Source organism: Lampris incognitus, chromosome 2 (assembly GCF_029633865.1).
Source record: "Lampris incognitus isolate fLamInc1 chromosome 2, fLamInc1.hap2, whole genome shotgun sequence".
Classification (NCBI taxonomy): Eukaryota; Metazoa; Chordata; class Actinopteri; order Lampriformes; family Lampridae; genus Lampris; species Lampris incognitus.
This window is the reverse complement of record NC_079212.1, coordinates 134,752,360-134,777,696: the sequence shown is the minus strand read 5'-3', so window position 1 is coordinate 134,777,696 and position 25,337 is coordinate 134,752,360. Positions and strand designations below refer to the sequence as shown.

The window sequence follows — 25,337 nt, the reverse complement described above, 5'->3', positions numbered from 1 at the left end:
TGACTTTGTCTGAAGAGCTCTCAGGTACAGAGCCGAGTCTTGAAAAAGCAGCTGGTCTGCATCGTTTTCAACATGTAGGGTACTCAAACAAGTAAAACTAGGATTGAAACAGTGGAATTATCTCACCATTAAAGACACTACTTCATTTTCTCTTACCCCCAATTTTACTTGGCCGATTACCCCACTGTCCCGGTCTCTGCTCCACCCTCTCTGCTGATCCGGGGAGCGCTGCAGACTACCACATGCCTCCTCTGATACATGTGGAGTCACCAGCCACTTCTTTTCACCTGACAGTTAGGAGTTTCACCAGGGGGACGTAGCACGTGGGAGGATCACGCTATTCCCCCCCCCCAGTTCCCCCTCCCCCCTGAACAGGCACCCCGACCGACCAGAGGAGGCGCTAGTGCAGCGACCAGGACACATACCCACATTCGGCTTCCCACCCGCAAACAAGGCCAATTGTGTCTGTAGGGATGCCCGACCAAGTCGCGGTAACAGGGGGATTCGAACCGGCGACCCCCATGTTGGTAGGCAACGGAATAGACTGCTACGCTACCTGGACGCCCATAAAAAAAAAACTTATTTAAAGTAAATGAGGTTATAGCACGTGACGCTGACATGTACATGTGTTTTTCCAACATCGTTTACCAACATGTGAAACCCATCTCAGGCTTATTTGAAGCCAGAAACTTGCTGCACTGCTTTCCCTCATTTTCTGCTATGGGGCCAATTTGTTAAAAGACGTTTTGTTGAAAGGAGAACATTTGTCCATGAAGTGAATCTGTTGTTTCTAAAGTTGCTGTCAAAGGTTCGAGACATTTGTGTGTGTGTGTGGGGGGGGGGGGGGCGACCAGAGCACAGCGGTATGGCTCAGCTAACATTATCTCAGAGATAGCTTGATAGAACTGAACACATTGTAAATACACTTGTTAAGCTCATCATTTTTACAGCCTACCTCTACACTGGGCTGTTAGCTAATATCACCTAGAACTAAACACCGGCTTCAAACGCTTCAACTAAGAATAAAAAATAAAATTTCCTCTTGTGTTCTTTGTGAATGTGCTCGTGACCAGAGATTCTGGTACTCTGTGTGTGTGTGTGTGTGTACGTATAAGATACATTATTGAGCTTTTGACGAATTCTACCAATTTCTAAACATGGGAATTTTTCAAGACGACACTGAAAACAAATCCCTGGATTCAAATCCAGTTGTTTTACTTCAACTGACAGCACGGATCTGCTCACCAGGGGGATAACCTCAATTTTCTACTAGATTTTTTTCTATTGGTTTAATAAACTACTGTGGGGATTGACCTCTTTCTGTGAGGTGGCCAGGTAAACTGCAGGATGTCGCTGTTATAAAGTGATATCAACAGCAAACTATCTATGGATTGTCCTTTAACCGGAGAACACAAGCTCTGGAAGAAGTGGGACGTTGACTGTTTCTAATTCAGGGCTAACTCTACCTGCTAGGAACCACAGGATCACTGGTCATTACAGTCCACCACGGCTATGATGCATCTGTCACCAAAAACTCTGGGTGGATGGACGGACAGCAGGAGTTTACTAGAAATCCCGTTTAGCCATCTTTCTTCCATAATTGACAGTAACCGAGTGTCATATTGGCCAACATTTTGCCTTACTTGGTTCACTCACTGCGATGAAAAACAATGATGCTCACAATACCGTTAGCGCGGTTACAGTTTTAACCTCTGATGTGCGGACAGCAACTGTGAACCCAGACAGACCTCTAATGAACCTCCACTGGCCTCTTTACACACACACACACACACACACACACACACACACACACACACACACACACACACACACACACACACACACACACACACGGGGCTGAAACCACAGCTTCTCCATACAGTAAGTACACCGGGCCACAGGGTGGCAGTGCAGTCAAAAGGAGCTAACAATATACTTGCCCTTCATCCCCACAACTCATCTTAAATAGGTTAAACTGACAGACTACAGATACACTGGTTTTAAATGAAAACAACGTGAGAGCAATCCATGACCTCTTTGTCGTCTGTAAAGGCTTCCCTTTGGGGCTACAACAACACAACAGTCAGCAGTATGAGGGTTCAGACACTGAGCTAACTGGTCATTTTTTCCGCTGTCACCGTTGTTTTAGCCTGGTTTGAAATGGAGACCCACAATGCAAAGCTTCCAATGCGTTTCTCTGCCTGTTGATGTTGAATGGATATTAGACGGGTGACAACACTCAATAGGAAAAATGTTTGCGCAAATGCCAACACCCTCCCAACTGACGTGATAAAAATACCGGTCTCTTAAGTAGTTTAGCTCTGCTATGATCTATTTTACACCTTGTACATGTTTGGTTTTAGTAAACACGCCTTGTTCGAATAAAGGTACACTTCAAATAAATTATCGCATTAATAAAGTAAAATATTCCTCTTTAAAATAAAAAAAAAGCAATTGGGTGGGAAAACCGACAAGCTTATATTAAAGCAGGGCTATGGAAGGTGGGCGTCATTCCTCTTTCTGTCCACCAGGGCTCAGCAGTTTGTCAAGAATCCGCTGGGAAGCCTAACTGGTCAGAATAAATAAAAAGCCTCTGCCTGAGAGCAGCCAGGGCCAATCGGCAAGCAGCAGAGCCACTTAAGCCAATCACGTAAGATACATGGGTACCAAGTTACAGCAATGCACTGTGGGTAATTTGTCAACCGATGGTATTTTCATCATGGCATATTTTAGTTACAGCTGCAAATCTACAATAATACATAAAAGAAAGAATAGCGTGATGCTTGACAAGTCCTTTGGTGAGGAAATGAGAGCATGTTTACAGACGGGATCCTGTAGATTGTAGAAATATATAATGATCTTTCTTCGCTCCATACAGTTCCGTGCTGCTGCTGTTGCCCCGTGATGGGACATGTTACTGAGTGTTTCTGTGGCAATGCAGAGAGAGATGTCCCTCTTTTCTGCCCAGGTCCTCCCCACTTCCTCCTCTCTGTCGTCTGTCTCTTAAGGACTGCTGAGTCCAAATGGATCACAAGGAGAGGAGAGGAGGAGTGGCGAGAGAAGGAGTAGGATGAGGGGAGAGAAGAGAAGATGGTGTGGTATTGTTTTGATTTCCTGTTCTGCTTGGTCCCCCTGTCCTCTTCACAGGCTCTACAGCCCGCACGCGTGTGTGTGTGTGTGTGTGTGTGTGTGTGTGTGTCTGTGCGAGAGGGAGTACGTGTGTGTGAGGAAGTGAGTGGAGCCACAGATAAACAGGGTTTAGTTAGAAGTTAAAGGGGCCCGCTGTCGGACATGTTGGCCCCACAGTCCTGCAAGGTGGTTGCTAGGTATCAGGATTCTCTGCCAGCTGGTCTTTTGAATGTTGTCTCTTACCATGGTGACATCGTGGCAGGTATTATTCTATATTTACATCCAACACCTCATTAGACCACAACACAACCTGGACCAACTCTGTCTATATATGGCTCTGGTCCAACATGGACTATGTACAGCTCTGGGTGTCCATTCCATTTCTAAAACAACCAGATCCTTTTACAACTCTGTGTTTGTGTGTGTGTGTGTGTGTGTGTGTGTGTGTGTGTATGTGAGTTGTGTGTTGCTGTGTGTGTCTTTGTATGTTTGTGTGTAATTGTTACAGGTTATTATCCCTCAGGTCCTCCAGGATTCGGACCAGACTCTCCAGTCCGAACACGTAACCCTGGTCCGGCCCATCATGCACTGCTGTGTCGCCACGGAAACCCTTAAAGGTAGAGTGGGCAAAGTCAATCATGCGTACATCCACTAAAGTGGGCTGCAGAGGGGAAGGGGGAGGGGAGGGGGAGGGGGATGTTGTCTGTCCGGGTCCTCGCTCAGGCAACTCCCCTGACCCTAAACCCAACCCAGTCCCCAACCCTGCCCCCAGTCCATGGCCCATCCCAAGCTCTGTGTTGGTGCTGATGTCCTTTTTGTTGGGAACCAGCGGTTGCGTTCCCTCTGGGGCCTGTGGTGCTCTGGAGCGGGGTCCACTGTGTGGTTCTTTAGGAGCTGGGCGGTGATGCTGCTCTGTGTTAGGGACTGTTGGGCCCTCAGGTTCCTTCAAATCAATAAGGCATAAACAAAACATTCATCAGGATGCTTTTTTTAAAGCAGTATGACTGTAGGAATCAGTCTGCTGCTGTTGTGTCCTGGACCTGATGTAAGTATCTCAGAGACAAAAATGAATGAACATTTTATGTAGAGCTCCTACACTGGAAGACAGGTTGTACTCACCAGTTTACAGGGGCCAACTCTGGCTGTGGTAGTGTCATGCAGGCTCAAAAGTTTGGCAGCTGAACAAACATTAGCTAACAGGGTTAAGGCTCACCTTTCCCTCATAGATGATGAGGAGTGACGAAGAGTAGAAGCGATAGGACGCCTGCCTCTCCAGCACCGCCTTCAGGCTCTGAAGCTGACTCAGGACTGGCTCAAAGAGGTCCCGCCTCAGGCCCTGTCCATTGTGCATGTACTGGTAGAGGGCATCGCGAAAGCCTTCGATTGACAGGCCGCGGCCATAGTACTTGTTCCTACAGAGGTAGTGGCCAGTGTCCATTTGGTAGACCTGGACAGACAAGGGTGGGGGTCAGATTGGAGCAGGTTTGTCATGGTTGGAAATTTTCCCTGGGACATATGGGATTAAAACAATGCTGGTGGGTTTAAACTCAACACTGGTGCAACCACAGTTTAACAAGTTTTCTCTTACAAAACCTCTAATTCGAATAGCCGATTTTTGAAACATACAGGCAGGTTTCACCATTAGTTAATTCACTGACATTCTTCAGAATGAGTCCTTGCAGAAGCAGCAAATGTTACAATAATGATAACAATAGATGGAATGGAAGGTCATCAAAACAAAACAAAAGCAAAGGGGGAAATTCTCTGGTAAATCCGCACTAGCATCAAGTCAGATGGAGACCATCCAATATAGTTCTCTCAGAGATTTGTAAATAAAAGAGGTAGCACAGAGAGGCATCTGACAACATGAAATAGAGGCTTTTGGGAAGAGAAGAAAGTCCAGGACATTATGACTAAAACTGAGAAGTCTGAAAGATAACTTAAAGAATGGAGGACAGGATATGTTCAAAGGAGGACAGGATATGTTCAAAAGAGGACGAGGGCGTTTGCCTCGAGAGAGCAATCAGTTTCTTGCTCCATTAGGAGGTGAAATTAGCAGCAAAATGCTCCAAATTGAAAAACAGGACAAAAGGAAATCTGGAGATCTGGGGAGTGACTGAAGGGAAAGGAAAAAAGAATGTGCTTGGCTATGAATGCTAGGGGTGTCAGAATTCTCCAAACTCACAATTCGATTTAAGTTTTGATTTTTAAGGTCACAATTCAACTTGATTTAAACATTTCTGTGGCACTGATGGTTACGCCATTAGACAATCGAGTCTTGATTTGTAAAGATCAACAGATCATTGGTTTTATGCCCTAACCTTTCATTTATTTTCAAATTCTTCTTTAAAAAGATAGGTGATATAACTGCCATACTTTTTTCAGAATATCCCACACTAAGGCCATATGGTCAAATTTGAATATCCATCCAACCATCCATTATTCAAGCCACTTATCGTAATTAGAGTTGCAGGGATGCTGGAGCCTACCCCAGCAGTCATTGGGCGGCAGGTGAGGAATCACCCTGGACAGGCCGCTAGTGCACCACAGGGCACGCACGCACGCACGCACACACACACACACAAGTGACAATTTAGTATAGCCAATTCACCTGACCTACATGTCTTTGGACTGCGGGAGGAAACCGGAGCCCCCGGAGGAAACCCACACAGACACGGAGAGAACATGCAAACTCCACACAGAGGACTACCTAGGATGACCCCCAAGGTTGGACAAATTTAAATAATTTATTCAAAATGTAATAAAATTAACTTATTTCACCAGTCAATTGGGAACAAACTGTAAAACACAAAAACAAAAAGAAGAGTGACTAGATGGCTTATGTCAACGACTTGTTCATTGTTGACATTACTCAAGCAAAAGGCAAACTGCAACACCGGTGACTTCAGGGAAGCAGGAGGATTTTCCAGCTCTGTTGTTTCTCCATCTCTGACTCCAGCAGTGGCCATGGTGTCTCGAAAAGAGCAGATACAGGATACCAGTACGCTACGCTGTTTCATCTTTGAAGTACCCCCCCGATGCATGCAAGTAGTTGGGGGTGGAGAGAAAAAAAAATACTGAGAGAATCGCCGCCTCTGCTTTTGAGTTCAAATGTCGAAATCGAAAGCTAATTTCAATCGACTTTTGATTAGAATCAAAATCGTGACACGCTTGATGAACCTCACTGCAACTACTGGGAGATCTCTGTTCAACTGGAGAGAGCACACAAATCACCTGTTGACAAACGAAAATTGGTACAGGCAATGCCCACCTATAATGGTCAGATTTTTAAAGTAACATTCAAAATTAACTATTCCTCAACCAAGTAGAGAAACAAGGCAGACTTACACAGCATGCAGCTCAGAGAGACAACGTCAATATCTGTCCGAACCATAGACTGTACAAGAAGTTGGCGACATGGGTGGTTTTGAAAAGTGAAGTCAAAATGTCTCTAGTGCTCTCTAATGACTCAACTCCACCCACACCCATGGAAAAATAAAAATACATGCAAGATTAAAAAAAAAAAAATCCCTCAAGTGTATTCTGTCATTCAGTTATTTCCTTTCACAGTAACATCTCTAAATAATCATCTTTTGGGTAATTGTATTTTAAAGAAATTACATGATTGTATTCAAAAGGGTATGGTAGGGGATTTTGCAACAAAGAGGAGCACAGGAGTAACACGAAGGGACTAGCAAAGGATGGGTGGGGTGTGGGGTGGACACATGGGACAGACTACTCCACCTCCCATCTCCTCTATGCAGACCCTGGTTCAAATATTCATCTACTGTGCAACTGCAAGCAAGATGCCGATATTCTGGCATGAATCCTGCCTTATGAGAATGAATGGTGTTGTGAATGGTGTTGTCCACTCACACAGACAACAGATAGAGCTACAGAGAGCTGGAGTCATAATACACAGGTGGGTGGAAGACAGATAATTGGTAGGCAGACAGGTGAAGGACGGATGGATGAATGGAACCACAGACAGACAAATCTTGAGAGGGACAGGTAGGGCAGATAGAGAGATAGAAAGACAGACGGTGTGTGTGTGTGTGTGTATCAGGAGTACTGGTAGTAGCAGTGGTGGTAAAAAAAAGTAGTAATATTACTAGTAGTAGTACTACAGTAGAGGTAGTATTATTACCTGCATGCCACAGACCCTGACTCCCAGTGTGGCAGATGTGCTCTGCTCACATTTCTTCATTTGTCTGGCTGCCTTCTCCGCTGAGGCATCATCACCATGCTGCCTGGTCCCCATCTTCAGGTCCAGGATGCAGGGGTAGGAGAAGTGGTGGACCACGTTCTCCAGCAAGAGGAATTCTGGGAAAACAGCAGTTGCTAAGGAGTAACAATATGCCACACTGATTCACATGTATACTGTCCTGCTGGGAGCTGCCCAGTACAACCACAGTTTTCTAATGCTGGCCACTGGGAATTGCCCAGTACAGGCACTGTCCTATACTGGCCTCTTTGAAGCAACAGATCACAACATGACCTTTAATATGACGTCAAACAACTGGGTCTCTCTCTTTCTCTCTCTGCTTCTCAAGTAGAAAATCAAAACTTTAAGTAGCTTTGACTTCAATGGCGAGACGCGCACACACAAATTCGCACTGAACATATAAACACACAAGGCAGCGGAGACATGAACAGGCACATGGCACATGACTATATAACCTTCACGTCGTTTTTTATTATTATTTCACATTTTGTCAGTTTTCATATGAATAGGTAAATATGTGCATAGTGTAGCCTGGCCTAGGCCTACATATTTAGCCTACTTCTCACCAGAAACCTGGCACTTCTGCTGACACAGATGAGGCAAATTTGCTTTCAGGGACAGGGCAGTGGACACCCTGAGGACATCCTGGAGATGTTCGTTGGTCAATGTGGACCTATGCTTTGATTTATTAAAGTTCATAGTTGAGAACAGTTTTTCACACAGATAAGTGGTGCCGAAAAGACACAAGACCTGGCTGAACAGTTCGGACAACTGTGGGAATGTTTTGGGAAGCTCTCTGAGAAACTGTCAAAGCATCTCTTGCTTTCCTTGTGGCTCTCTGAACTTTGCCTTGAGCTCAGTATTCCACTGCATGTCTGTGAGCGCCATTTGAAATGTGCTTGGAACACGGTCCACATCAGAGGAGAACGGATCTTGAAATAATTGGAAAGTGGTGCTGTGTCTTAAGTAATGCTCAAACTCCTGCTGCAGATCGTCAATGGCAGTCACATACTCATCAGTATTGACTCTGGCACCATCATCAATACTTGACTGGCATGTTGGGAAGTAGACAAATCTTTTCTCTGTGAGCTGTGTTTTCCATAATCTGAGTTTCACAGACAAGGCTCTCACACTATCAAATGCTACAGTGACAAGTCGGTCTGGCCCCTGCAGTTTTAAATTAAGAGTGTTAAGTGCTTGTGTGATATCAACTAAGAAAGCTAAACCCATGAGCCATTTGGGATCATCAAGCTCAGAAACATGTAGCCTGCCTTCTTTCATGAATTCTCTAATCGCCTCCTTAATTCAAAAAACTTTTTCAGGACACTGCCCCTGCTCAACCAGCGCACTTCTGTGAAGCACAACACATCTCCATATGTTGCATCTATTTCCTCCAGAAACGCACAGAACTGATGGTGTTGTAAACCTCTTGATCTGATGTAATTAATGCATTTCACCACAACAGCCATAACACTGTCAAATTTCAAGCATTTGCTGCAGTGCGCCTGCTGGTGAATGATGCAGTGCAATGCAATTGCGGGATCTACATTCTCTTCCTCCATCTTTGAATCAGTGCTAAAAGCTCATTTTTTTCTTCCCGTCATTGACAGGGCACCACCAGTGGTGATTCCAGTCAATTTATTCCAGGGTAGACCAGCACCTTCAACTGCACTGCACAGCACCTGAAATATATCTTTGGCTGTAGTCTTTCCCTGCATTGGATATAAAGTTAGCAGTTCTTCTGTTAATGCAAAACGGTCATTGATACCCCTTACAAATATAGCGAGCTCAGCATTGTAATTTACAGCTGTGCTTTCATCAAGTGCCAAAGAATAGTGCGTGAAATCTTTGGCTTTAGTGCACAACTGTCCGTAAATGTCGCCTGACAACTCGCTGATCCATTCTGCCATCATATTTGGGCTGAGACTGATGTTTCTGAATAAAGTGGCCTTCTCCAGGCAAACAATATTTGCTACTTGCAGTATGCAGTCTCTCAGAAACTGTCCCTCCATAAATGGCTTGCCAGCCTTCGCTATTGCCTCGCTTACCACATAGCTAGCTTCGACAGCTGCATCACAGTCTTGCTTGGCTTTGTGAAAAAAGTTCTGTCAGCAGATCTTTTTTCACAAAGCCAAGCAAGACTTTTTGAAGGTGTGCTGCCTTTCTCTCCCTCTCCTCGCCTTTGAATCAGTCATACTTCCCTGCATGTTTAGCAGTGTAATGTCGCTTCAGCTTGAAATCCTTCAGGATGGCAACTTTTTCCTTGCAAATTACATAGATCGCAAGCGCATTAAATTCAGTGAGGGAGTAGTCACTTGTCCACTTCTCTTGGAAGTGTCGGTGCTCCTGGTCAACTTTTCTTTTGGCGTTTGAAAGTGACATTTTTACAAAACATCTGCAAGCAGTGACAACAATTTACGTTAGCAAGCTCACGTGAGATATTTCACAGTGGGCTAGTCTACCGGGTTTATGTACTCATGTTGCCAGTGGCTACAGTGTTAGTGTGTGTGTGGTATGTGTGAATGACTGAGAGAGTAAGAGAGAGAGAGAGAGAGAGTGCTGCAAAACTGTCATTAGGATACAACATCTGCAACTGGCCTCACAACTAATTTTAACTGAGTACTTATTACTAGAAAGAGAAATATTTAACAAAAAAAAAAACAAAAAACAAAAAAAACAAAACAAAACAAAAAAAAAACAAAAAAAAAAACAACAACGTAGTATGCAAAATGGATATGAGGTCCAGATCTCTTAATAAATCTAAAACATAGCACAGGCTGCACAATACTCCCTTGCAGGAATGGATGTGGTCCATGGGCTGGTAGTTTGAGACCCCTGCACGAGACTATACTCTGAAACTTTAATCCAGAACGATTTGAGAATGGGGAACCAGATCAGAGCTTTCTTTGCTGATACTCTGTGGTAATGAGGCAATATCTTTAACATTAACAGCAGCCATTAGCCTCAGTTTAATTCTGCTCTGGTGCAGAGGATTCACACTCTTAACAAGATACATCATCCAACACTCCCACTCTGAAAAATGTTTTTTCTAGGAACCATTACACGGTCTTAAGGGAAAAAAGGAGGGTCTTAAGAAGCCACATAGGGGCCCAGATGATTCGCTGAGGACACTTGCATGACTTGCTCATAAACCCTGAGATCATCTGAGCCTCTTACATGTGAAGATTGCTCACTGAACTCTTCAAACTCATCTGACTCAAGCTCAGCCAACATGGGGTCATTGGTTTCCTTTGGAATTCAGAGGGACCCATGATGAACCCTGTTCTTCAGAGTACTGTAACCATGCAGTGGAGAAAATAATCTGATGCGATGAATCACAGAGCTAAGCTTCAGTTTCCTGGGTCAGAGAGACATCTGCCTATCTAGGGGGCACTATTCTGTTGCAAACTGTGACCTTTGACCTCCCAGTGGACTAGATAGCAGGGCTTGACTGCCCGAGAGAGGATACTGTAGAGTTTGCGCTTGGACTCGGACCTCATGCGGCTGAGCTGTTGCTTATGGCAGCGTAGACTCCAGGGGTTGTGACTAATCTTCTCTGAGCTCAGACCACTGTTCCCATCCAACATCTGGAACGGAATCTCTGAGTGAATCTGCAGATCCAGCCTGGGACTCTTCAGCTCTGCCAGGCTGGAGGGAGAGGAGAGGAGAGGTGTTTATGGGAGCTTTCATACACACATTTGTACCAGATGTTATAAACTTTCCAGGTTTAGATGATTTTGACAGGTGTTAATATGAATGAACACTTTGTGGACTCGAAATGAATTCATATAGGTAATAAAAAAAAAATCTTGATCAACTTCCAACCTATGAGGTGGACCATTTCTGATGTAAAGTTTGAACTGAAATAAGAAAATGCTGATGGGTATGCAATGCACTGTGGGTTAATAGGGCAATATTTTCATTTCTCTTTTTCATTTTAAAACTGACATTGTTGCATTTAAAAATCAGTTCATGAAATAATAATAAGTAAAACAGATCATCATAAAAAAATTGATAGTGATAAGTTAGTGGTCATAAATAAAAATATTTGATTCAAGTTTTCAGGCAAAGAATTACAGAAATCACACCCTTAACATGTTATACCCCACAGACTCTGCTCTTTCTCTGATTATGAACAAGTTTTAAAACATCATCATCCAGGTGGGTGCTACATATCGTTGGTGGTTGAGGTGAGTTTCCCCCCTTCAATGTAAAGCACTTTGGGTGTCTAGATAAAGTGCTACATACATGTAATCCATTGTTATTATTACCATTATCTATATTTTTATATTTTTCTCATTGTAAACTGGGTCTTGAAGTGCTAGTTTTTTTCCCCATTGTGACTGTGGAAGGACATTTTGTTGCATTAAAGTTTGGCAGCAAATAGGGTTACCATTAGTGGGACAAAGTCTGCATTAAAATTAATTTATTTATATCATATATATTTGGCCACGATAACCTCTTGAAGCTGACGACCAATTTTCACAATGCACCCACCTCTCCGTTGAGTCACTCTCGTGCGGCTCCCTCCTCTCCACCCGCTCCTCTTTGTGGTCAGAGGAGGAAGAGGAGCGCTGGAGGCTCCGGCGGGAGTGCTTCCTCCTAGGCTGGTCCCTCTCGGGGGTGTCTCTCTCCTCATGCTCCCCTCCTGCTCCCTCCATGCTGCTCTCCACGTATGGGTAGGCCACCAGGTTGATGTAGCCATCAGAGTCATCTTCAAAACACACCAACACTACGCCTGAAGGGACAGAGAGCGTCATGAAAACACTGTTCCGACTCCACATTCATACTGGAAGGCTTGATCTGAAAGACCCCGGCCATCCAGAAGGACAGAGATCTTAGGGAAGTATGTGATGTAATTAAACATCACAATCACATACAGACAGAAGAGAAATGAAAGACAAGATAAATAAACAAACAAACAGTGGACAATAAGCTGAGCCAAATATCATAACATTATTTACATGACATGGCAAACAGACAGTCCTGCTGGAGCTCACAAACCCTTGGGAAGGAAGCTTGGCAAGTACGAGGGACTGATCAGTGAATGTGAGCTCAGCAACCCAGATGGAGAACAAGGTGTTTCCCGATAGAGGTCAGATGCTGGGGCTTTGCCGTCTGATGCATGTCCACAGCCTTCAATATTTTGGGCACTGAGGGTGAGCCATCCGCAAAACCACTGAAGCGGCAGAGAGAGCCTCAAGATGGCTTTGGCTCAGGGGAGAAGAGTCATGGGGGCCAAAGTAGCTAGTTAGCCATCTGGACACAAGCTGGGTCTGATCAGCCTCAACTGGGTCGCCTGGATGAGGGTGTATGACGTTGAAAGACCCAAAACATCCAACGAATTCCAGGAACATCACTGAAGATGTGTCCAGAAGCATCAGCAGATGTGCTTGCACAATACTACATGGCAAAAAAGTATGTGGACACCCCGTTCTAATTAGTGGGTTTAGCTATTTCAGCCACACCCATTCTAACATGCGCATAAAATCAAGCATGCAGCTGGGCAATCTCCATAGACAAACACTGGCAGTAGAATGGGTCATACTGACGAGCTTAGTGACTTTCAACATGGCTCTGTTATAGAATGCCACCTTTCCAACAAGTCAGTTGGTCAAATTTCTGCCCTGCTAGAGCTTCCCCAGTCAACTGTAAGTCTGTTATTGTGAAGTGCGACAACAGCTCAGCCATGAAGCAGTAGGCCACACAACACCACAGAACGGGACCGCTGAGTACTGAAGTGCATACTGCATAAAAATTGTCTGTCCTTGGTTGCAACACTCACTACCAAGTTCCAAACTGTCTCTGGAAGCAACGTCATCACAAAACCTGTTCATCGGGAGTTTCATGAAATGGGTTTCCATGGTTAAGCAGCCACAAACATGCCTAAGATCAGCAGGCGCAATGCCAAGCATCGGCTGGAGTGGTGTAAAGCATACCGCCATTGGACTCTGGAGCAGTGGAAACGTGTTCTCTGGAGTGGCAGTCTGATGGACAAATCTGGGTTTGACGGATGCCAGGAGAATGCGACTTCCCTGAATGCATAGCACCAACTGTGACATTTGGTGGAGGAGGAATAATGGCCTGGAACTGTTTTTCATAGTTTGGCTTAACCCCTTAGTTCCAGTGAGGGGCAATCTTAATGCTTACAGCACACATGACATTCTAGAGAACTGTGTGCTTCGAACTTTGTGGCAGTAGGTTGGGGAAGGCCCTTTCCTGTGTCAGCATGGCAATGCCCCCGTGCACAAAGTGAGGTCCATAAAGACATAGTTTGCTGAGTCTGATGTGGAAGAACTGGACTGGCCTTCCCGGAGCCCTGAACTCAATCCCATCCAACACCTTTGGGAATTACGTACAGAGAGACACACAAAGACAGACAATCAGTTGACAGACAGATGTACAGACAGATAGACAGTGATAACTTCACCTGCTGATGACCTACCTTTGTACTCAGGTGTGAACTCTTTCATCTCCGGGGGGAGGGACTCATAGAAGCGCTGCTCCCTGCTGATCAGAGGCTTACACACCGTGTGGTCATCATAACGCATCATACTGGTGTGACCGCCAACCTAAATACACACACACACACACACACACACACACACACACACATAAAGGTTTTAATAAATACTACAAAAGATTTCATAACCTGCATCCAAAACTGGTGCTGAACATCTTTTTTACATTTGAACAGATTATTATTACTATCACATAGAAAATGCCCAACATGCAGAGACATGACCCCACAGTAACCAACCAGCACAGAGTGAGGGGCGAGTGACCTATGGGAGATGTCAAGGTTGCAAGCCACGTATCCAAAAGGTACAAGGGTTGGGTGTTCAATCAACCAATCAGACTTCATTTATATGGGACACATTTTCTCCATTACAATGCAAAGCAGTGTGCTTCACCCCAAGTAAAAGTGCGTGGATGAAAACTAGATAAAGAAGAATAAAAGTGATAAAAACAATGACACAAAAAGAGACAAGATGAAAAAAAAGATTGAAATCTAAACAAAATAGAAAACTAAAAGACCTCAGGCTAAATAAATGAATGTGTAAAAATAGTTTACTGTCCCTATAAAGGCAAAGCTGAAAAGGATGTGCTTTGAGTAAGACTAACCTGTACCTGTAATCTAGTTTAGTACTGTGGCTGGTAACCAGCCATCATTTAAAGTCTAGTTAGCTGGTAAATCAGTGACAATGAATAGTGAAGTTTGGGTGGTAGCAACGAGAGAGAATAGAGTCCGATGTGTGCAGGTCATTCATGCGCGTGAAGACCCGCAAAGTGGCCGCCCTGGAGGCCTTCCAGGCCGAGTGAATAAAGCGTGTGGAGTGCAGCTGGCTGGTGTCTTCATGGATATTTTCAACCTCTCCCTTTCACTGTGCGTAGCCCCCTCCTGCTTTAAATCATTAGTCATTGTGCTGGTTCCGAAGAAGACCAAGGTAACATGCTTGAATAATTGGTGTCCTGTTGCTCTCACTCCCATAGTGAGTAAATGCTTTGAGAAGCTAGTTAAGGCGCTAATCTGTAGCATGTTACCGCCCACCCTGGACCCCCACCAATTTGCCTACCAACAAAATAGATCCACTGATGACACAATAGCCACTACACTCCACACCACCCTCACCCACCTGGAGAAAAGGAACTTCTATGTGAGAATGCTGTTTGTAGACTACAGCTCGGCATTCAACACCATAGTCCCCCCCTACAGACTCCAAACCAAGCTCAGGGACTTAGGACTCAACCCCAGCCTGTGCAGCTGGATCCTGAACTTCCTGTCGAGCCGACGCTAGGCGGTGAGGATGGGCTCCAACACCTCTGCCCCTCAACACAGGAGCCCCCCAGGGCTGCATGCTAAGTCCCCTCCTCGACTCCATGTACACCCATGACTGCGTGGCCACACAGCTCCAACTTGGTGATAAAGTTTGCCAACAACACGGCAGTGATGGGCTTGATCACTGACGATGACAAGACGACATACAGGGGAGAGGTCAACAACCTAACGAAAGTGGTGCCAGGAGAATAACCTCTCTCTCAACATCAACAAAACCAAGCAGCCGACTGTGGACTACAGGAAGAAAGGGGGGAGGCTGGACCCCGTCACCATCAACGAGACTGCTGTGAAGAGAGTCAAAAGCTTCAAGTTCCTTGGTGTCCATATTACCGATGACCTCACGTGGGATGAACACACCAGCCATGTGGTGAAAAAGGCACAGCAACGCCTCTTTCGCCTCAAGCGACTGAAGAAGTTTGGCATGGGGCCCAAGATTCTATGGGCCTTCTACAGAGGCACAACCGAGAGCATCCTGGCTGGATGCATCACTGCCTGGCATGAGAACTGTACTGCCCACAACCGCAAAATGCTGCAGAGGGTTGTGTGGACGGCCCAGGACATCAGTGGATGTGAGTGTCCCTCCATCCAGTACATATACATATAACAGATGTTGTGTCACAAAAGCCCTTAGGATTATCAAAGACCCCAGCCACCCCAACTATGGACTGTTCCAGCTGCCATCAGGTAAGTGGTACTGCAGCCTCAAAGCCTGGACCAGTAGGCTCTGGAACAGCTTTTTCCACCAAGCAACCAGGCTTCTGAACAAAGAACATTAAAGACACTAAGCCTGTTGCCGGACTGACTGGTACTGACCTATGGTCTTCAGTGGATCATCAGTTTTCATTAGTTTACACACACACACACACACACACACACACACACACACACACACACACACACACACACACACACACGTAGGTTGGCATACACAAACACATACAAATACGCATACAACTACAAATATATACACATTTATTAAGGCAGGGCCTATACACACACAGCACCTTACATACATGTTGATGAGACGAAACATAAGAATTTTACTCTCTTATACTTGAATAATGGATGTAACAATAAAGAATCTTGAAACTTGAGTGAAAATAAAATCCACCTTGTCCAAAACATTCAACCTCTTCTTCAATCACACAAGTTCCCGCTCTCAAACTTGATGTTTGTAATGTTTCTCTCTATTTTTCTTCCTCTTTCTTTCTCTTGATCCAATTCATTTGAGATGCTTTGACTGTCAATTAATCAGTCAATCAAGTTGCATTTTATACAGCGCTTTTCTAGCTGCAACAGCCACTCAAAGCGCTCTACATTTCTTGTCAAATCTGAATTTCAGACACCTGTTATAACACAACACAAGCCGTTTTCTGTACAACCGCTACCTATTTCGCATGCGTAAGGTCACTGAAATATGATTTACAAGGATTAAATTATTCACACGGTATTACAAAAAGATTTGACATGGGCTGTTTGAGACTACTGACATTAAGCAGATCAGTGACAGACCTTAGTCGGTATGCAGATAATGGATTGTCGACAGCAGTGGAATGGTCACCAGAACCTACAAAGTTATTTTCCTGCACCTAACATTGCCATTTCCATTATTACCACGTGGGAATGAATCAGAGCCTCTGAATAGCACACAGGCTTTGCACATTAACACGGCCGAATGAAAACACATATTGCTAATCTAACAAATGTAACAAGGCCTATGAATCGTGAAATGTAAAAAAAGAAGTGAACGTTGCGAAGGAAATGACGTGAACACCAACATCATAAATAGTGACATGACGCGCACGATGACGCCCAATTACAAGTGGTCATTTTGACCACTCATGGTAGTTTTAGGTAGATCTTACAACTTTTTTGTGCAATTGATCTAAAACTCATTTCAATGCAAATATACGTAATTTTAGGAGCATTCAGAGAGCGGCAGGTCTGTATTTTTTTTTCCCCCGCCACAAAGTTATTAAACTTTGAAAATTCAAAATGGTCAAAATGACCGCCTTGGTCGTTCTAGTAGTTTTTAAAGTTTTAAAGTAAAGCAGTTGTGTTACGCAACAAGAAATGATGGCACAAAATTTTGCTAGAACTTTTGTACTTGCATTACATTTGAATACGACGGTCCAAAACACGTATACTGCCAAAGTAGATCAAAATAATAGAAACACTTTTTATTACAAATATAGTGATAAAACATTAAAATACCAAAAAAGATCATAGCAAACAAAGCGTTAGCAGGTCTGTCTTTCTTCTCACCTGGTGTACAAAGGGCTCCAGGGGCACACCTCCCCCGCGTGGTCCCAGCGAAGCCCCTCCCCCCTGTCCCGCCCCCTGCAGCTTGCTCTCCATGTTGATGGAGTGAGGGAGGCACATGGCTCCTGGTGGACGCACGGTGCCACCTGCTGAAAGGGGGAGACAGACACAGCAGGTCACCACAAAGTCACAACATTCTGCACAAGCCAGCCTTTCCTAAACGGATTTTAATTACATTCTTCTGTGAGACCTGACAGCTCCAAACCCACTGGACAACGGCCCATCCAATCACATAGCAGTAGACATCTCATGTTGATAACTGGTATCAACTCGCCACTACAGGGGGTTGTCACCATTCCTCACTGAGAATTGCAACTCTTCCATCATCATAACTGTAAAAGTTTGGAAACACCCCTGCTGGTGTGAGTTATAACTGACCCGAGGTTTCGATACACGTCGATACTCTTAAGATGCACCATCATTGATTAGTGATCAGAATGCTCGGCATGTTTTGGCCAAAATTTATTCATTTCAATTAGCCTCCAAATGTCTGCACCATAGCACTAATATGTACTCTCATTCTGTAACGACAAAATACCAGAAACGGATGTCATCCAGTAAAGTAGTCTGAGGCTCTTTACTGGTGCACTAGTGGGAAAACTGCTGAAGGCAACAAGCCCAGCTGTCTGACCTGCTGGCTTGATGAAGCATTGATTTTTAACATATTTTTCGGCTGATTCAAGAAACATTTAAGGCCCAACAGCAGTAGAGAACTGGTCCTTGTTTTTAAATCTACACCTATATTCAACCAAACAATGAGACTGGTCAAAATCAAATTTGGGCGGCAATAGCTCAGAGGTAGAGCAGATCATCTGATAACTGAAGGGTTGCCAGTTCAATCCTTGGCTCCTCCTGGCAAAAATATTGAGGTGTCCTTGAGCAAGACACCTAACTCCCTAACTGCTCCCTATGAGCTGGTTGTTACCGTGCATGGCTGACGCCACCATCGGTGTATGAGTGAGTGTGTGTGTGTGTGCTTGGGTGAATGTGAGGTATTAATTGTAAAGTGCTTTGGAAAAAACACTACATAAAATGCAGTCCCTTTACTAAAAAAGAAGTTGATAATCCACATATGGATAGTTACACAATATGACGTTGTATTTGGATTGAACCTGGACCAACTTAAATGCTCTTTCCAAGATTACTGTTGAAATAAAACTAATAGGTTCAATATAATTTGTTATGACGACTGTGATGTCACAAATCTGCCATTTCTTAAACAGCAGTGCCATGTTGCTGTTCCTCTAGAGATTACTTCTGTTGTTACTGTGAACTGTCCTACATGTTTTGTCAATAATGCACAATCACTGGATTATTGATTACATCACATTCACCTAATTAAGACAGGTTGCTGAATGTGCTACAAACCCCAATTCCAATGAAGTTGGGACGTTGTGTAAAACGTAAATAAAAACAGAATACAATGATTTGCAAATTCCTTTCGACCTATATTCAATCGAATACACTACAAAGACAAGATATGTAATGTTCAAACTGATAAACTTTATTGTGTTTTTGCAAATATTCACTCATTTTGAATTTGATGCCTGCAACACGCTCCAAAAAAGCTGGGACAGGGGCATGTTCACCACTGTGTTACATCACCTTTCCTTTTAACAACACTCAATAAGCTTTGGGAACTGAGGACATTAATTGTTGAAGCTTTGTAGGTGGAATTCTTTCCTGCTTGATGTGCGACTTCAGTTGCTCAACAGTCGGGGGTCACCATTGTCGTATTTTGCGCTTCATAATGCGCCACACATTTTCAATGGGAGACAGGTCTGGACTGCAGGCAGGCCAGTCTAGTACCCGCACTACTTTACCACGAAGCCATGCTGTTGGAACACGTGCAGAATGTGGCTTGGCATTGTCTTGCTGAAATAAGCAGAGACGTCCCTGAAAAAGATGTCGCTTGGATGGCAGCATATGTTGCTCCAAAACCTGTATGTACCTTTCAGCTTTAATGGTGCCTTCACAGATGTGCAAGCTACCCAAGCCATGGACACTAACACACCCCCATACCATCACAGATGCTGGCTTTTGAACATTGCACTGATAACAAGCTGGATGGTCCTTTTCCTCTTTAGCCCGGAGGACACGACGTCCATGATTTCCAAAAACAATTTGAAATGTGGACTCGTCAGACCACAGCACACTTTTCCACTTTGTGTCAGTCCATCTCTGATGAGCTCAGGCCCAGAGAAGCCCGCAGCGTTTCTGGGTGCTGTTGATATATGGCTTTCGCTTTGCATGGTAGAGTTTTAACTTACACTTGTAGATGTAGCGATGAACTGTGTTAACTGACAATGGTTTTCTGAAGTGTCCCTGAGCCCACGTGGTAATATCCTTTACGGAATGATGTCAGTTTTTAATGCAGTGCCGCCTGAGGGGTCGAATGTCACGGGCATTCAATGTTGGTTTTCGGCCTTGCCGCTTACGTGCAGCCATTTCTCCAGATTCTCTGAATCTTTTGATGACATTATGGACTGTAGATGATGAAATCCCTAAATTCTTTGCAACTGTACGTTGAGAAACGTTGTTCTTAAACTGTTGGACTATTTGCTCATGCAGTTGTACACAAAGTGGTGAACCTCGCCCCATCTTTGCTTGTGAACAACTGAGCCTTTCGGGGATGCTCTTTTTATACCCAATCATGACACTCAACTGTTTCCAATTAACCTGTTCACCTGTGGAATGTTCCAAACAGGTGTTTTTTGAGCATTCCTCAACTTTCCCAGTCTTTTGTTGCCCCTGTCCCAGCTTCTTTGGAACATGTTGCAGGCCTCAAATTCAAAATGAGGGAATATTTGCAAAAAACAATAAAGTTTATCAGTTTGAACATTAAATATCTTGTCTTTGTAGAGTATTCAATTGAATATAGGTCGAAAAGGATTTGCAAATCGTTGTATTCTGTTTTTATTCACATTTTACACAACGTCCCAACTTCATTGGAATTGGGGTTTGTACATTGGCTTTATAACCTTGTTAATAATGGCTGACAAATTAGTCTGTATTTTCATCCCAAATATGTTTATCTTTAGTTGGAGAAATAAAGATTGAAAACCAGCTTGGAAAAAAGTGAATAAGTGGTAAATATATCAGTTCAAGATCAACTTAAGTGTTTCAAACTGGGTCCATATTAATGTGTTACTGATCCAAATGAAAATATACTAATGAAATAAAATACAATTTGACAGAAACTTAAATTAACAAACAGGCCCTACATTAAAAAAGACATGCATGTTAGGTTTAATACTCCTGTCTGCGCCCCTGACCAAGGCAATGGAAAAAAAACTGGAGATGGTCCCCAGGCGCTGCAGCTGCCCACTGCTCCTACACAATAGGATGTGTTAAATGCAGAGAACAAATTCATTGTAAGAATACAATGACAAAATAAAGTGGCTTTCTTTCTTTCTCTTCTTTTCTCTTGTTGCAAAAGCTTAAAAAAGAAAAAAGAAAATGTGTCTTTTTAGAAATCTCCACACCTTTAGAAGAGGAATTTTGAGACAAGGCCTAATGATAAACAATCTGATCTGATTGGTTAACATAAATGAAAATGCTGTACTGACATTAATAATGTTGTCCCAGGGGAAAAAAACAACAACAACACAGCAACATGACAAGGTCTTGGCTAGCTGGGCTTTATCTGTTGCCATGCTGTTCCTACCTTGGGCATGGGCTCGGGCACGTAGTGAGGGGGAAGGAGGGGCGCAGGGCACCACAGGCTGCTGGGAGCGCACGCTGGCCCCGGGGGGAGGCGGCGCCAGCCCGACGGCCACCTCACCCAGCCACCAATCAGAGCGCTCCAATCCACTGCACGACAGCACAGGGACCCAATCCAAACCAGGGAAAAGGACAGGGGAGGTAGGGGGAGGAGCTTCAGTTAGTCAGGGTTACAGCTTCCTGGAGAGATGAGAGAGATTAAATGTTAGTTTATGAATTTATCTTCAATCCTTTATCCCACCAATCCAACACACAAAGAATCAGATTTATAGTAAGAGATTAGAGTTACAGCAATAGCAACTAAGAAGCTTCACCAGTCACTTTGGGGGTTATCTGCCTGTTTGACTACACTCAACCCAGCCCAGGTTGAAAACTACAGACTGGTTTCACTCCTGCCCTTCCTATCAAAAATACTTGAGCACAATCTTTAACCAAGTCTCTGAATTCCTTTTTGAGAATAATCTGTACGATCCGCATCAAGTCTGGCTTTGAGTGGGGGCACTCTACCGAGACCGCACTCCTGTCACTTTGTTCAGCTAGAGCTGCTGGTCAGTCCTAAGCTCTATTGCAGCCAGATCTGTCAGCTGCCTTTGACGCAGTTAACCACTAAATCCTCCTCTCTACACACACTAAGCTTGGTATCTCAGGAAATGCCCTCTGTTTGTTCATGTCCTACCTCACAGGGAGATATTTTAGAGTATATCTTGGAGGGGAGAAGAGTCCAAACCGGACGGCTTAGTCACAGGGGTTCCTCAAGGGTCAGTACTCGGTCCCCTGCTCTTCTCAATATACACCACCTCACTTGGTGCAATCATCCGCTCCCACGGATTCTCATACGATTGATATGCTGATGACACCCAGCTATTCCTGTCATTCCCACCGGAAGACCACACAGTCTCAGCTAGGATCTCGTCATGCCTTGCTGATATATTGGCATGAATAAAAGAATACCACCTTCAGCTTAACCTCTCTAAGAGTGAGCTCTTTGTTATCCCAGCCAGTGCCTCTTTACAACAAGAGATCAGTACCCTGTTCGAATCAACCCAACTCATGCCCACAAAGTCTGCCCGAAACTTGGGTGTCATGATTGATGACCAACTAACCTTTTAAGGTTTATGTGGTCTTAATTGCTCGCTCGTGTTGAACTGCACTATACAACATCAGGAAGATCAGACCCTACCTCTCTGAACACGCAGCACAACTCCTGGTACAGGCTCTCGTAATATCATGCATTGACTTCTGCAACCCCTGGCAGGCCTCACCACATGTACATTCAAACCTGTGCAGATGATCCAGAATGCAGCGGTACGTCTGGTCTTCAACTAGTCCAAAACAGCACGTCACCCCACTGTTCATATCCCTCCACTGGCTCGCAATCACTGCCCGCATCAAATTCAAAACCCTGACACTCACTTACAAAACAGCAACTAATACAGCTCTTGCCTACCTGAACTCCCTCATTCACGTCTAGGCTTCTTCCTGCTCCCTATGCTCTGCCAATGAAAGGCGCCTGGTACTACCGCCACAACAGGGCCTTAAGTCGCTAGCTACACTCTTCTCTTCTGTAATTCTGCAGTGGTGGAACAAGTTATCAAATGCAATTCAATTGGCAGAGTCCCTCTTAATCTTTAAGAAAAGACTAAAGTCCCAGTTCTTTCATGAACAACTCTGCACTTGATGGACTGAAGAAAAGAATATCTGCTTCTATGCAGTCTATGCATTGCCTCTGTGCACTGCCTGTTGGCACCTACATCCTATCAGACTGGAACTTGGCTTTATGGCACTTATGTTGTTCTCTCTTGCCAAGATCTTTGCTTGTGTTGTATCATCTCTCAGATGTACATCGCTTTGGATAAAAGTGTCTGCTAAATGAAATTGTAAATTGTAAACAACCTTTCTCAAGAATCTTTCCAATAGTCTTGTTTACTTTCTCAGATCCCGTTTTGACCTGGTAACGAAACATCTGACTTGGTGCCCAAATCACTTTCAGAATTAAGAGCTGATTAAAGGCATTCTGATTCTCTGCATGAAATTATCCTGAGTTGGTTTTAATTGCATCGGTACAGAGACGTACTGGCATCTATTGCAGCTACCATGTAAGAATGTGAGACTATACAAACATCAAAACATTTATACAGACATACAGAATAACCACCACAATAGTACTTCAGTTCTGTCTGACACATAGTAGTAGCACCCACAGTACCATAGTGTGATGTGTGATGCAGTCATTTCAATGATGTAGTCGTTTATCCCTACATTTTATTGCCTATCATATTACCATTTCTTGTCTTGAACAGTTTGTTTTGCTTGTCTATTTTTCACTGATGTAAAGTGTCTTTGAGCATTTAGAAAATAGCTATAAGTCTGATGTGTTATTAATTATTGTTGTTGTTATTGTTATTTATTATAGTGCTTTGTGTCTAAGAACTAGAAAATTAATATAGAAATGCAGTCATTCATTCTCTCATAGTAGCTTAAACGGTGAGTTAACGAGGGCTGCAACAATTGATTACTTTGATAATTGAGTATTCTCATGAATATTTTGATGATAAATCAAATATGCAGACAGAGGAAATTTTTTATTGGATGAAAAAAAGATGCAGAATCATTGATTACTTATTGAATTAATTTCAATTCTATTTTAATATTTTGCCTGTGCTGTTCTCTTGACTCCACAGAGCTGGGTCTACTGTAGTTTAAATAGTCTGGGTCAAAATGACTGCAAAAAATGTTTAAGGTATAAGATCATTCAGGTCCTATCCATCTCCAACTTTTAATTAAACAGAATTTAGACAGTCCTGCTAAAAGCTGATCAGCTGAAAGCAAGTCATCTGTGGTCTTTAACATATTCTCTTTTCCCCGAACCACCTCACTTTCATCTGTAAATGTAAAACATTACATTTATATAGAGTTTTTCAGACACTACTATTTCATGGCACTGTTTAAATACACACATGCATAGCAGCATACACAAGTTTTTTTTATATACTCCATTGATCCCCGAAGGGAAATTCTTCTCTGTATTTAAGCCATCCTAGCTGTGTAGCTAGGAGCAGTGGGCAGCCGCCATGCAGCACCCGGGGACCAACTCCAGTTCATTTTGCCATGCCTCGGTCAAGGGCACAGACAGGAGTATGAACCCTAACATGCATGTCTTTCTGATTGTGGGAGAAACCAGAACACCCGGAGAAAACCAACCGCAGACACGGGGAGAACATGCAAACTCCACACAGAGGACGACCTGGAATGACCCCTAGGGTTGGACACATATCAAGTATACACATTAACATACACACATATTCTGTCTGACAACCCCTCAGAAACAAGGAGGATCTCCTTCCCCAGACTGTTAGAACATGGTGGTTGTCTGAGTATCCTGTGGTTATGATGCAGGCTGATCTGAGAAGGCAGACCTGGCCACAGGTTTCACAGCACTAGTCTGAGGACAGAGGTACTATGGGCTCTGAGCTGCTGCAGCATAGCCTCAAGCATCAGCTGTCATCCGGCATCTGTGGGTCCACAGTGCATTGCTTCAGTCTGGCCTTCAAAATATGTTTGAAGCATTTGTTTTTCCGACCCCCTTGTGTTCGCTTGGCTGATGCCAGCTAGCTGCACAGGATCTGCTTTGGCAGCCTAAAGTCAGACATACATATTGTCAAGCCCAAAAGCACACATGCATACATATACACCTGCTCACATACACACAGACACACACACACAAACATAAAACACAAACTTGAATGTGAAAAAGCTGAAGGCGGTGAAAGGCGGTACTTTCTGTGGACACTGTTTGTGAGGTGATGTCTGTCTTTTTAAACAAATTCATGTGAAGCAGAAGCTCTATAGTTTCAAGTTAAATCATCACTTTTTTGACAACACACATATGCGCGCATGCACATGCGCACACATACACATACACACACACCCCTCTCTAGGCATATGCACTCTATGCTAGCAATCAGTATAGTGTCTGTCTCTGTGCCATATATCATGATTTTTATAGCAGGGGGTAACATTTCTCCACCCAAACTGATATTCTGCTTACCAGACCTTCACTGTTAACTCAGTTTCTGATCAAAACTCTGCTAGCCAATC

General features: G+C 43.9%; 1 protein-coding gene across 1 annotated transcript in view; it reads right to left on the bottom strand.

Moving 5' to 3' along the window:
• Window positions 1–3,309: 3,309 nt before the first annotated feature.
• The window catches only part of ip6k1 (inositol hexakisphosphate kinase 1), a 58,450-nt gene continuing 36,422 nt past the window's right edge, over window positions 3,310–25,337 (bottom strand). Inside the window, exons 2-9 of the mRNA XM_056274580.1 lie at window positions 21,184–21,419; window positions 17,460–17,605; window positions 13,800–13,926; window positions 11,852–12,092; window positions 10,824–11,002; window positions 7,277–7,452; window positions 4,343–4,576; window positions 3,310–3,856 (exon numbers count right to left, since the gene is read on the bottom strand). Coding sequence (XP_056130555.1) covers window positions 3,632–3,856; window positions 4,343–4,576; window positions 7,277–7,452; window positions 10,824–11,002; window positions 11,852–12,092; window positions 13,800–13,926; window positions 17,460–17,576 — 1,299 coding nt within the window. The 5' untranslated portion in view covers window positions 17,577–17,605; window positions 21,184–21,419 and the 3' untranslated portion in view covers window positions 3,310–3,631. The remainder of the gene's footprint in view (window positions 3,857–4,342; window positions 4,577–7,276; window positions 7,453–10,823; window positions 11,003–11,851; window positions 12,093–13,799; window positions 13,927–17,459; window positions 17,606–21,183; window positions 21,420–25,337) is intronic.